The sequence below is a fragment of the Apiospora hydei genome (assembly GCF_038363865.1).
Source record: "Apiospora hydei strain CBS 114990 chromosome Unknown utg000004l_segment0_segment0, whole genome shotgun sequence".
Classification (NCBI taxonomy): Eukaryota; Fungi; Ascomycota; class Sordariomycetes; order Amphisphaeriales; family Apiosporaceae; genus Apiospora; species Apiospora hydei.
In genome coordinates, this window is record NW_027117363.1 from 2,241,635 (window position 1) to 2,254,376 (window position 12,742).

General features: G+C 52.9%; 1 protein-coding gene across 1 annotated transcript; it reads left to right on the plus strand.

The window, feature by feature from the left end:
* Positions 1-2,995: 2,995 nt before the first annotated feature.
* PG997_003206 (uncharacterized protein) lies at positions 2,996-4,979 on the plus strand (the record flags this gene model as incomplete). Its single annotated transcript, XM_066807521.1, has 5 exons — positions 2,996-3,062; positions 3,124-3,663; positions 3,737-4,357; positions 4,457-4,583; positions 4,655-4,979. 5 exons carry the CDS (start codon positions 2,996-2,998, stop codon positions 4,977-4,979), a joined length of 1,680 nt encoding a protein of 559 aa, XP_066671139.1.
* Between the last annotated feature and the right edge of the window lie 7,763 nt (positions 4,980-12,742).

Sequence of the window (12,742 nt, forward strand, 5' to 3'; positions counted from 1 at the left end):
GGGGGGATGGACAGCGACGCCCAAAATAATAACCAGATGTACATTGACCAGCTTGAGGAGGTTATGGGTTCCTTCCCCTCATCACATGGACTAATGGGCCCGGCGTTCTGGTGTTTGGGTGGTCCGTTTTGTAGGGCCACCGTTACGACATTGCACATCCGGGAGATACCCCTGGCCCAAGGAGAAGCCGCGCCTGGATGGGTCTCCAATCTGGTGATACATGACCACGTCCAGTAACACCCAGATAGTGACTAAAAAAGAAATCATTGCATTGGATGCTGCACGTTCGCGTTCCGGGAGTGACATTGATACGATCTGTAGGCTTGTAACGTTGCAAAGCACACGCCACGTACAGTATGCGCCTGGCGTCGTATGAACATTGCCTCTCGAACCCTCTTGGTGAATCCCAACGGTCTGGTATAGGCTGTGAAGACGGGGCCTACTCCGATCTATTGCATATGCGCGCTGTTCAGTAAGCACTTTATGCGATGTGGCCAATGCATCCAAGACTGGGCTCGCTGATCGTATGATGCGGTGACAATCCACGGACTCGCTTGAACTGGACGGACCAATCCTGCTTGGTATCAACACAACACGCGAGTTGCCTGTAATTACACTCTCCTGTTCCCTTCTCAGCGATATTTCCGAATCCGGCATACGCCGACTGTGAACGATCAGCGCTGGTGGCTGGTGACGAGCGCTAGTGAATCGCGATAGGCGCTGGCAGCTTCCGTGATAGGATCGTGATAGGCGTTCAGACGAGTGCTGGTCACCGTGCCCCCATGTACGCTTGGCTCAGAGCTATCGCTGGGGCTCAGCCGCCGCTATATCAATATGCATGACGCTCATGATCTGCTGCATTAGTGAGCTGATCATTCAGCCATTATTAGGGAATATTTGGTTCTTGGATCCTTTGGCTCGCGCGCAAGTCATCGGTATGCTTATTAATTTGGCCAGGTAAGGGTGTTTTATTGATTCAATACTACCCTGGTATGCAAGACAGCGGCCGAAGGCCAAGGCAGACGACCCTCTCGCTGCTTCTGTCTCTATCTATACCTACCTACATTTCAGGTGAGGCAGTGCCGGATCACGTACCCTTACTTCAGTGGGAAGACGATCGACCAGTGCTCCAATCTGTATTGATGAATTAAGTATTCATCGCTGATTCTAAAACCCTCCAGTGTGCTCGCTATCTGGCAGCAGACTGTGCGGCCATTTGCTACCAGAGTATTGGATTTGAACCTCTAACCCGCATTAGTGACATCGGCTTATTCCTTTTTCTGTCTAGAGCTGGCTGTCAGCTGACAGCTGACCCTGCATCACACCTCTATAGCAGCCCATTGGACATGGCCGACGACATGCCAAGGCGCCTCCGTGAGTGACTTGAGGTAGCACGACAACACCACTCTAGGGCTGCATGGGGGCAGACGTTTGCATTACCCAACAATGTCTCTCCATCACCGGCCAGTCAAACGACGTTGTTCTGTTCCGAGAAGGGAAACCATTACCAGGAATGAACATTCCTCCACCTGAACAGATCAACCACGATCCCAAACTCACCACTCACCGCAACCCCTCTTACGTCAAAAGGTCCCAAAGGGTCCCCCGTCTCCCGTTCGGGCACACCCGCGCATGGAAACCCCCAACGCTTAGCCGCAAACACCTCTTCAAGAACCACCCCTCCCATGCCAAGCTGATAGTGACGACTCTTGGACTCCAGGGGGATGGGATGTAGTCCTCTGTACTTTTTCCCATCTGGGGCAGACTGCTCAAGTAGGGGGCAGGCTACCTCGGAAGTAGCGGTGCATTTATCGTTCGCGAACTGTCTCATCTGTAGAACATACAGAACAGTGTTGGCCTCGAGACATACATGATGTCGGTCTTGCCGGTAGCAGATAACGGCCCCCATTGCGTTGGCTCGGCAAAGCTGTATTGAAAAGCAAGGGATACAGCAGACCCGTAGTCATCCGGAAAGAAACCCAACCTGGAGACGGTATACTGGGCTGGTGGTTGCGGCCGTGCCAGAAGTTGCAGACCTGATAGTCGAATGCAATCGACGTCAGTCAGCGCAGCCAACGTGGGAAGGCGCCAGCTGACGACACGGGCAGCCTTGTACTCCCCCTATACCCAATAGTCGGGGCGTACCAATCTCTCCCTCTCTGTGATGGGGGTTTCCTCCGGATGGGCCCAGTCCACCACCCGACATTACCGACACCGACAGGCCACTTGCATCCAATATCATCAATACCGATAGCAGGCTAGTCTCTTCATCACACTCTGTGCGGGCATATCTGGAGCCGATCTTAACCTGCCGGAGGGCGAAGCCAGAGCTAACGCTCGAACGCTATCTGGTGTGAGAGAGCGAGGCAAGACTGTCTCGTGGAGAGGACCTGATGAGTACAATGAGACTTTTGAGTTTCGGACGGTCACCTGAGCCTTCACAATCCGCGCAGACCATCTCGGGATGCCTCCTTTGGTTCCTCTGCTCCCCTGCCCCCCCCATACCACACCCTTCCATAAGCCCGGGCTACGAACCCTATGTTCAGGCTGGGCTCGGGTAGTCTGGTTCGGAGGAGTGAATCCATGCCTCTTTCGACAGATGTGACCCAGCCAGGGGACATACCGATACGCCTGGCCAGTCAGGACAAAGGCGTATGTACGGGTGTTTAAACCCCCATGACACGAGAGGGTGTGCAGCAGTGCGTATACCCCATATGTGATGGCTGCGTGTCTTGATGTCGGGAGCTCAGCCGCGGTCATGATTACCAAAAAAGTGCTGTAGTCATGTCATGTTCTCTAACTATATATATATGCCCAGGTCTTATACGACCCGTGCAGACACGTGGGACATGACACTCCATTAGTAGCCCATATCTTCATATCACCTCGGCGTCCTCTTGAACCTGTCTGATTCTTTCCCGTTTTACTGGCATATACCTCTTCCGTATGATCAATATTTCTTCTTGATCCACGACCCACGATCCACTCTCGCATCATGGAGAACGAATACAACCAGGATGTGGAGGCTATCCGGGCTGTGGAGTATCCCCATATGAGCGATGGTAGGTAAGCTGCACACATGGCAGACAGTGAAATAGAGTGCTGACTGCATCGTGCCACCAGGAGTCTATCTCGACCATAGCGGCGCAACCATCTATGCGAAGTCTGCAGTCGAGGGGTTCACCCGCAAGATGCTGTCCAACCTGTACGGGAACCCCCACTCGGAGAACTCGCCGGCCAAGCGGTCGGGCGAGACCGTCGACCAGATCCGGGAAAAGACCCTGAAGTTCCTCGGCGCGGACCCGGCCCACTTCGACCTCGTGTTCGTGGCGAACGCCACGGCCGCCATCAAGCTCGTCGCCGACTCCTTCCGCGACCTGGCGGAGAAAACCAGGTCCGGCCGGTTCTGGTACGGCTTCCACAAGGACGCCCATACCAGCCTCGTCGGGGTGAGGGAACTCACCTATGGATACCACCACTGCTTTGGGAGCGACTACGAGGTCGAAGAATGGCTCGAGTCGCCAAGCAAAGCGTTAGCCGGCCGACACGGCCCCAATGATCTGGGCCTGTTTGCGTACCCTGGTCAGTCGAATATGACGGGACGAAGACTCCCGTCGTCTTGGTGTGGCAGGATCCGCCAGTCTGCCACCCTCCAGAACTGTTGTAAGCAGCCCCTGAGAAAGGGACCCACATATACCCACGGACAAGACCTGTGGCTAACCAACGGTGATGCTAGACACTCTTTTCGATGCCGCCGCTCTCGCCATGACCAGTCCCATGGAGCTCGTCTTCGGCGACCCGGACCAGGCCCCCGACTTTACCTGCCTCTCGCTCTACAAAATCTTCGGCTTCCCCGACCTCGGCGCGCTCGTCGTCCGCAAGGGCTCGGGCCACATCCTGACGCTGCGCAAGTACTTTGGCGGCGGCACCGTCACCATGATCAGCACGCTGAGCGAAACCCCGTGGCACAAGAGCAAGGGGCTCCAGGCGCCCCAGTACCACATCCACGACGGGCTCGAGGACGGGACCCTGCCGTTCCACAGCATCCTCGCGCTGGGCGAGGCGATCGACGTGCACCGGAAGCTCTACGGCGGCGACCGATCCATGAAGACGGTGTCGAGGCATACGTCGTATCTGCTGGCCCGGCTGTACCGGGGCCTCTCGGAGATCCGCCATCCGAACGGGGCGCCCGTCTGTCGGATTTATAGCGAGAATCGGGGCGCTGTGGCGTTCGAGGACCCGCGGAGACAGGGGTCTGTGATGGCGTTCAATGTGCTCAGGGCTGATGGGCAGCACATACCGTATGCGGAGGTCGAGAAGGCGGCTAATGCTGCGGGTATATACATCAGATCAGGAGGTAGGTGGATACGACGCAAAAGTTACATCCCATTAAGCCACGATAGTCTTTGAGAGGTTACGCCCATCAACGATACTAATGTTTGATGCTTATTTATAGGTGTTTGTAACCCCGGCGGTATCTTCACTTCACTTGGGTACGAGCCCTGGATGATTGATCGAGCGCTCTCGGCGGGGCATCATTGCGGATCTCATGGTATTGCCATCATCCATGGTCTCCCTACTGGGTATGTAAATTTGGGTGGTGCGTGTGAAGGATATTCCAAGTTGGCCTACTAACAGCAAACAACAACATCAGAATCGTACGAGCGAGCATTGGTGCCATGACAACGAAACGGGAGATCGACACCTTCCTCGACTTCATGCGCGCGACCTTCGTCGTCGTTAACAACGCTGAGAGCGAATCGACGACCGCTGTTACTTCGAAGGGGTCGCCATCGACGCTCTATTCTCCATCCCCCAATGATAGCGAGGCGGTGGAAATGGCACTCGACCATCCACCGGTGGGCCTGACGGGCAAGTACTACGCCGAGGTCCGGGAGCTGCCGCGGCCGGGGCCGCGTCCGCTGAGCCACATTCCGAGGATGACTTCGTTTCCGGGGCTTGTACGGGCGGGGATATGATGGATGCTTTGCAGGTTGAATACATACATAAAGTACACATACATAACACACGTGTACTAGATAGATGGAGGTTGCTACCCAATAGGTGCGGATATAAGCGGGTAGCTTGTTACAATTGCGACACTATTCAACGTGGAAAAGGGGTAGAAGGAGATCAGGAGCACATCGCTAGACGTGGTAAAACTGAGGTGGGATACATACATTACTTAGTGGCAGAACAACGGGAAATAAGAAATGGCAATACTGCTCAAGTGTCATAGTCACTCTTGTGGAAAAAGTGTGTCCCCTTGGCATGATGATTGCTGCTACTATGATTCAGCCAAAGAAAGAAGCTATCGTCCCCATTTATTACTCAGTGGCTGTCTGCCTTTGCGAGTACATATTTGGTAGTTTCTACCTTTATTCATTCATTCCTGCTGCCGGCTGTCACGACTGTCGATATATCAACATCGTGGTTTAGGGGTCATACATGTATGCTCTAGCTAAACAGCGCTTCCGTGTTAATTGCATGTCTTTGCTGTGAACTGTATTGTGTTGGGATGTTCTCTGGTTATCTTGTCTAGTAGTTATTGGCTTGCCCAATAGCTACCGCCTTCGATCCTACGATATCCACAGCTTCACCTACTTCCGCAAAGTACGGAAACCAAGTAGGTGATCCGCCCATAGGATACTCCAGCCTATGTTGTTTAAGTATGCGAAACAGGGGTGCGTATCTTGATATTGCAAAGGGGCTCCCAACTTTTGCCGAGGTCATTACCACTTAGTGTTGTACGTGCACGTCTGGCCTCTCTACCGTCCTTGCGCAAAAGATCTGTGATTGATCTCGAGCCTTTCGCATTTCTACAATGTCTCAACATGTCGGCCTTATTGATTCGGCGCTGGGTTTTCGCCGCCTCGTTGCAACTCCCCTTGATGCTACGTATGAAGCCACGTAGAGTGATGATTTGCACCAGGATGCGCTGTATTTAGCTTGACACCGGTACTTGGAAACAAGCAACTAGACAGGATCGACGTAGCCTGCATTGCAGATTGCTGTAGCTAGCATATTCTAGAAGCTGATTCGAAGGAATGGGGATGGTTGGTTTGGGTACCTACATCTTGACCGCTGTCAAGCCCTGTGTCTGCATTCATCATTGGCGATGGTCCAGAGTCAAGGGGTGCGACAGATCGTCCAGGCCCGCCACTGGGCCCCCGCTATCCCCGACTCCCAGAACAGTAGCTTGAGATTCCTATGTTGATACTGACCTACAGGGGTGGCAATTGTATGCTTGTAATCGTGCAGCAAAAAGCCGATCGGAATCCGTCCCCGTGTGCGGGACTCCGACAGTGGTCTTGGAAAATTTCGAGATACTGGGTGAGAGCCAGCGTTAGGGGGTTTCATACTCTCGGCCAAACTCCCCGTGTAAGACACATCATGGGTGTCCCTGTTACCTGGTTTTCGTTTCCATCGAGTGTCGCAGGTAACTGGGCTGTGTCTCTCATCTGAGAGCGTCGACTCGCCCCTCTGGTCTGGCGCGTAATGGCATCCGAGGCCTCTGGCAGGTCCACAACCCGCCCGGGTAATGGCCATCGCAGGTCACGGGCGATGAGACACGGGATTACCTGCATATACACACACACCAAGTCAGTGCACCGGTGAGAGGAAAGTCAGAGAGAAAGAGAAAGGAAAAAGGAAAAGAGGATGGTATAAAACATTGGCGGTGAGAGTCGTCGGTAATTGGGGGTTCAAGACATTGCGGTCTCAGGGGCACAGACGAATGCTACGTTTCTTGCAGATGCTCGTCATCACATGCTCTGAAGGGCCACTGGCCAATCAGTCCCAATGGGCCTTTCGGAGAGAGAGTTGCAGCAGATAGCCTATCATCATAGAGGCCTCTCTTCGCCCAAGAGGGCGTGGGAGAAGGCATGCAGGCATGCACAAGCCTCTTATTATTCTCGACGTTTGGACATGCAGGATTGTTGGAGGCTGGCTGAGCCTTCACCGATCCCTTCTCCTTCGAGACTTTAGCTTTTGCGGTCTCGAATAGTGAAGGGCATTGATGGTGGTTTTGTAGGCAAGCCTGCCCATACCGACTTTCCCTTTATCGCAACCCTGTCTGGGCCAGAGAGTACTCGAGCAGGGAAATACCGCCCAGGAAACAGGAATTTACAATGCCACTGCCGACATAGCCCGTCATATACCTTTTGACCTGATCGAATACAGGGAGACGGGATTGTTGTCTGCTTATCCTGTTGGTGATATCTCATATTGATATATCGAAGAGTCCGAGCTGACATGTGCGGGAGGCACTGCATGTCGTACCTCGTTTAGCGAATAACGCTCCATGCTTCTGCCGCTCGACTTTCTGCTTATGTACTTCGATGCATAAAAGAGAACCAAGAGAGAGAGATTTACGGGAGGCGCCGCGCACGCACACGTCACTGAGTCTGACTGAAAGCAAATCTGGCTCTCGCAGAGGCCCGTTCCGCGATCTTCTGCCTGTCCCTTGCCTCTTTCTTCCTGGACCGAAACAGAACCGAGTTTACGTCATAGATCTGCCAACATAGTAGTAATATCGAAATTAAGGCGTCGTGTAGGTATGCAATCTGGAAGAGCGTGTTCTTTTTCCCTACCCAGGTGCCCAGCCAAGGCTATGGGGACCCTTTGGGCATTCGCTTTGGGATTCGGATGGTTGGGGACCGCCAGATTGGCAATCTACCAAAACAATCTTGGTTGGTATGAAGAGCAATGTGGTGCTTCAGGGTGTTGGCCACCTAGTTATCTACATAGGAGACGCGAGTCTAATTACTCATTGACTTCAAACACGATCTTGATGGAGAACAGTTATATCTTGGACGTGGAAAGATGATGTAGATCAAGCTATAGCGTTGGTGTCACTAGGATACGCCCCCCATTCGTTCCGGTAATTCAAATAGGCTCATTAGCATTCGGTGAGCCGCAAGTCCAACCGGCCAGTTTCATATACAATAAACACAAGACACATGGGATGAACCGAACACAACCAGCTAAAAGTCTGCACCACTTCCCGTCGATATTGCTCAGATATACGGCCGGATCGACTTCCCGACAGAACAGCCCCCACGCCAGGTTCATCTCATGACTACCTAGTGCTGAAGAAACGACGTATCACACCGTTCCAGGCTCAACTTGTACCAGCTGAGCACATCATAGCACTATTGGCTTGGATCTCGGCATTTTTGGGAATAAAAGGGAAGCCATTTGATAGTTCTTTGCGTAAGAAATCTCCCATGATGTGGACCGCCTGCTTTGAGGCACAAGACGACAAGGGCATGGAGTAGTAAGAGGTGCATCAAACACCAGGACCATGAGGACCGGTCAAGATTTGAAGCGTGTGAGCCCCAGTCGCCAACCAACAAAATGTCTTGACAGCGGGATCTAAATCTAGCACTACCGTGCCGGTCAGATTCATCAGATGCATACGAGATTGGCATCTTCTGCGTAGACTGGGCACCAAGGCTTGGGCATTCCTCGTCTCCGGGGTCTCCTGATTTGCCTACCTCTGGATACCAATATGGATGGCTGCATTGTTTCTCTCCGGCACCGGGCCTTCTCTCTGAGAGCTTGAAGGGCCAATATGGATGGAGCCTCGGCCCATTTTCCAGAGCGGAAGCTCTTCCGGTCTCCCAGCAGCAAAATTCAAGAGGGTAACCGTCCTGCCAAAGGAACTAGTTTGGCCTGAGCGCTTCCTCCCATCTTGGCGCGCAGCTAAGTTGAGGTTATTCTTCACTGCAGATCTTATTGCTTTTGGCACGACCAGATGTGCACACCAAGCACACTTTGGCGCCATCACTATTGGGGGTGGCTTTCTACTCGCGGCTCTTCCTGCTCATCATCGAACTAGGATACAGTCAGGAATGAGGGTGACGCTGGGATGATGCCAAGATGATGCTGGTCAGCTGCTTTCTCGCAAACGCCCTGGGACGACATGGTGAAGACCTTGAATCCCTGTACCCAGGCGAGGCTCGTTGACCGTATACTTCTGGCTAAAAGACGATCAAACCAGTCAATAGTGTCTTCATTGCGGGTGAAGTACACCGTGGAAACACTTGGCTGACGTTTCAAAAGAGGCTTTTTGGTGGAAAGCCGGTGTGGGCTGGCGCTGGCGGCGGTCAAGAAAGAGTCCAGGCTCGGGACAATGCATTATATTAGAAGCCGACATATGCTGACAGCGCATGATAATGGTGATGGAGGGATTGGGTACTGTACGCGATGATGCGCTTGCTGCACAGGAGCTTGCCCAGGTGCTGTCACGAGTGAGCGGGTCAGGAGTGACGAACCCTTATGCGCAAAGAATCATGCGTGATGTGACAGCCGGGCGACTCGCACGCTGTTGATTTTCATCGTCCATTGACCAACGTGAAGCTTGGCGTTTCTGCTGGAGAAGCGGTTGGCATAGGCCGGGTCAGATCCAGCCCTGTAGGCCGAACGGCTGGCTTGCCTGGTTATACCCGCCGGGGGAGCTGTGAGGATGTACTCGCTTAGTAGAACATTCAAGGATTCATTGAGCAGCAGGTACTCCGTAACTGCTTAAGCTTGTAGAAACAGGCCAATCTGCCCCGCACCCGCCACGGCTGTAACCTTCATACTTCTCCCGATCTACTAAACTAGGTACATCCCTAGCCGGGGGTTTCAAGGTCCCAATTGTGTGTAGGCACAGAACTTGAAGGAAGGTAGGTATACAACGAGTAATAAGGTAATATTGCCTAGTACCTAAAGTAATATGTTTCCATAGTATAATAGTAGCATGCAACTATATTGCTTCTTTGCTGGCTCGGATCCAGATGACTGGTCTGGTCGGCAATCAACAGGCAGAAGAAGAAAAAAGACATCTCTCAACTCAAAGAAGGAGCTAATTTTGTTAGTGGTCAGCTGGGTTGAGCTGGGTTGGAAGGAGACACTAAAACAAGCCTTACCCACCTGGACGGCGTTCGCTCCTGCCGAATAGCATGCTGCCAAAGTTTGACCTGTCACCCTTAAAAATCCTCCGGCGATGCTGCAGCATATGCAAGGAGCAACAAAAGAAAGAGCGTTTTTGTTTTTCTTGCTGCTAGATACAAGTAGCGACTGACCAGTCTCCACTGCGGGTCTTCACGGATCGTTAGCAGCACACGCAGAAGAAAGTGCCAGCAGGGGTCATCTGTTTGCAATTGTATCACCGACATCCTGCGTTCATGTTCATGTGGATGCTGTCAAGTGATGAAGCATAATCGCCAAACATACTTTGGGGCCAGCATTGCTGACACCCCTCTCGACGGATTCCGCCGTGTCCCCAAGAGCACTCACTATACGCATACCATGCCCAATGACATGACATTGACATTGGAGCTGAGATGTTGTTGCATAAACAAAGGTACTTACTCATATGGGCAAGTGGTTATCCGTGCTCTCGGTCTCAGATGCATTGGCAACGCCCGCCCCCGCCGGGGCTGGATCTGCTACGAAACGCTACCCGACTGACGATGTGGCGGCGTAAAGATAGCAAATACAGTAGGTAGGTAGGGTGAAGAGGTAGGTGGTGGTTGTGTTGGATTGGGGAGCCGGGCGACGGGATGACAGGATGACAGGTTTGATCGACACCCGCCAGATGCGATGGCCCAAGATCTGATACAGTAATGCAAACGAGATCGTTAGCTAGCGCTCACTCGTCTCTTCCCATCCGCTCCCCTTATTGCCGTCATCCCATCCATCCTGGCCCTGTTTGGTCAAGATCTTTATTGCCAAGCAACCGCAACCATCAACAGCCCGACCCCGCCGCCCAGTTCGAACGAACGACCCCCGCCCTTGTCGCGCATCTTTCTTGATCGACGGCTAGGTAGCCAAGCACCGAGCATTCTTAACTGCTTTCCTACCTCCTTCCTGTCCTGGCCTGCACCATCGGTACGCGTGCGGCCGGTTCGGTTTCGCTACGCGCTAACTGATTTCCGCATCATCATGGTGTCGTTGGTGTCTGCGTCGTATCGTTCATCCTATCTTTTTCGATCGACTTTAACCCAACGGGATTGCACCACCTCGAGTGCAACATATCAACGAGGATACGTCGATGATCAAGATTACGCGAAAACAACCCGGGCCCGGAGTCTGAGCAACTGCCCAGGCCAGTCAGCTCAGTGGGGCCCGAGGTGGAAGTGATGTCCGGCAAGATTGCGTCTGGTATCAAATCCGTACATGCATATGCCTTGATCATAAGCTGAGCGCTGTCAAGTTGCTAACAGTCCTATTGGAGCTGTTTCAACCGTGATCGGGCCCACTTGTTGAGATTCCGGGGGAGAAGCCCGACATACTCTCTCCATGGACATACCTTGGTGCAGGTATGTACATACAGCTACCGCAATCATCAATAGGTACCCTTGGCAGTGGCCTCTCTCTCTCTCTCTCTCTCTCTCATACCACGCACACACACGATGTCATGCTCTCTTAACGACAGTAACGTCAGGCTCTGATCGCAATTAACTCGCTCCCCGGCTTTCCGGGAGAGGGCGCGACGGCAATCCATCACAGCGAATACTCAAGATCTAATTTCCATCCTATGAGCCCCCCGAAGTCTCTACGCAGCGCCTAAGACCCGATCTGCTGGATCCGCCCCTGAGCTGAGCGGCCGCTCTTCCCTAACGTATGGGTGTAGTACTATTTGAACAATTTACATGGAGCGAGGCAGTTCCGGATTGCTCCTAGATGGGTACTGCCTTACTTGCATCGATCAATCTATCTCTTCAACCACCCATTGTACCGTCGGCTCCGCGGCCGGTCGGGCTGGTCGCGCATTGCATGAGCTTACCGACGTCTCAAACCTTGTCGTTGCGTGACCAAATCAAGCAACGGCAACAGCGACGCTTAGCCTTATCAGAAGTGTGTGTGTGCGCGTGTAGGTATGTTTGTGTGGCAGACCCTGGGTGGATGGGGCGTCCTGCGTGCTGTGCGTCTTTTCACCTTTTCCGCGCCCCAATACCATGCAGAGGGTGCCAGACTTTGCAAATCCATGGGAGGCTAACGGTGTTGCATCAATAGAACCGTCGGGACCTTACGAGCTTTTACGACTTCAGCCATGGCATGTAGCTAATTGCTCCTACTCTACCTCGTAGAATTGCTAATGAGATGGAGAATGCAGGGGCAAAGAAGAGGCAAAATTGCCCGAGTCCGAATGCCCATCTCTCAATGGAAATGCCATTGAAGTTATCATGTAGGAGCATGGATGCGAATTTGGCAGAAATAGCTTGGTATGGCTGGCTCGCGATGTTCCGGCCAGGTAATAAACATTCTGTCCAATGGATTCGCTCCCTTGGCTGTTGTCTTGCGCGCATCTCGCATCTCGCATCTGGTGCTGGAAGGGGAGGGGGTGTCGAACCCATATTCCAGACAACAGCTGCATACAGACCAATGTCCACCGACATCAAATAGGCTCGTCTTGTCTGGAAAAAAGGAATCAAGGAAAGCAAATGCCAGAACATGACCAGGGGAGGGGGTGTTCATCTAGCGACAGGGATGGCACTGGGCTCGGGGATCTGTACTCACGTACCCTTCTTCATCCCAACTCACCTACTCGCGGCGCAGCAGCAGCGCAGAACCCAGCGCGTTCTTCGACTGACACCCATCTGGCACCGGGATCAACACGCTTGACATGTTACCGACAAGGATCTTTTTGACTCCACCAAGGCTCCTCTCACGTCCACCGACCAACTTCGCAGCTGTGTTGGACACATCTATGCTATAGGTAAGTAACTGCTAGCCTACACATATTTCTAAA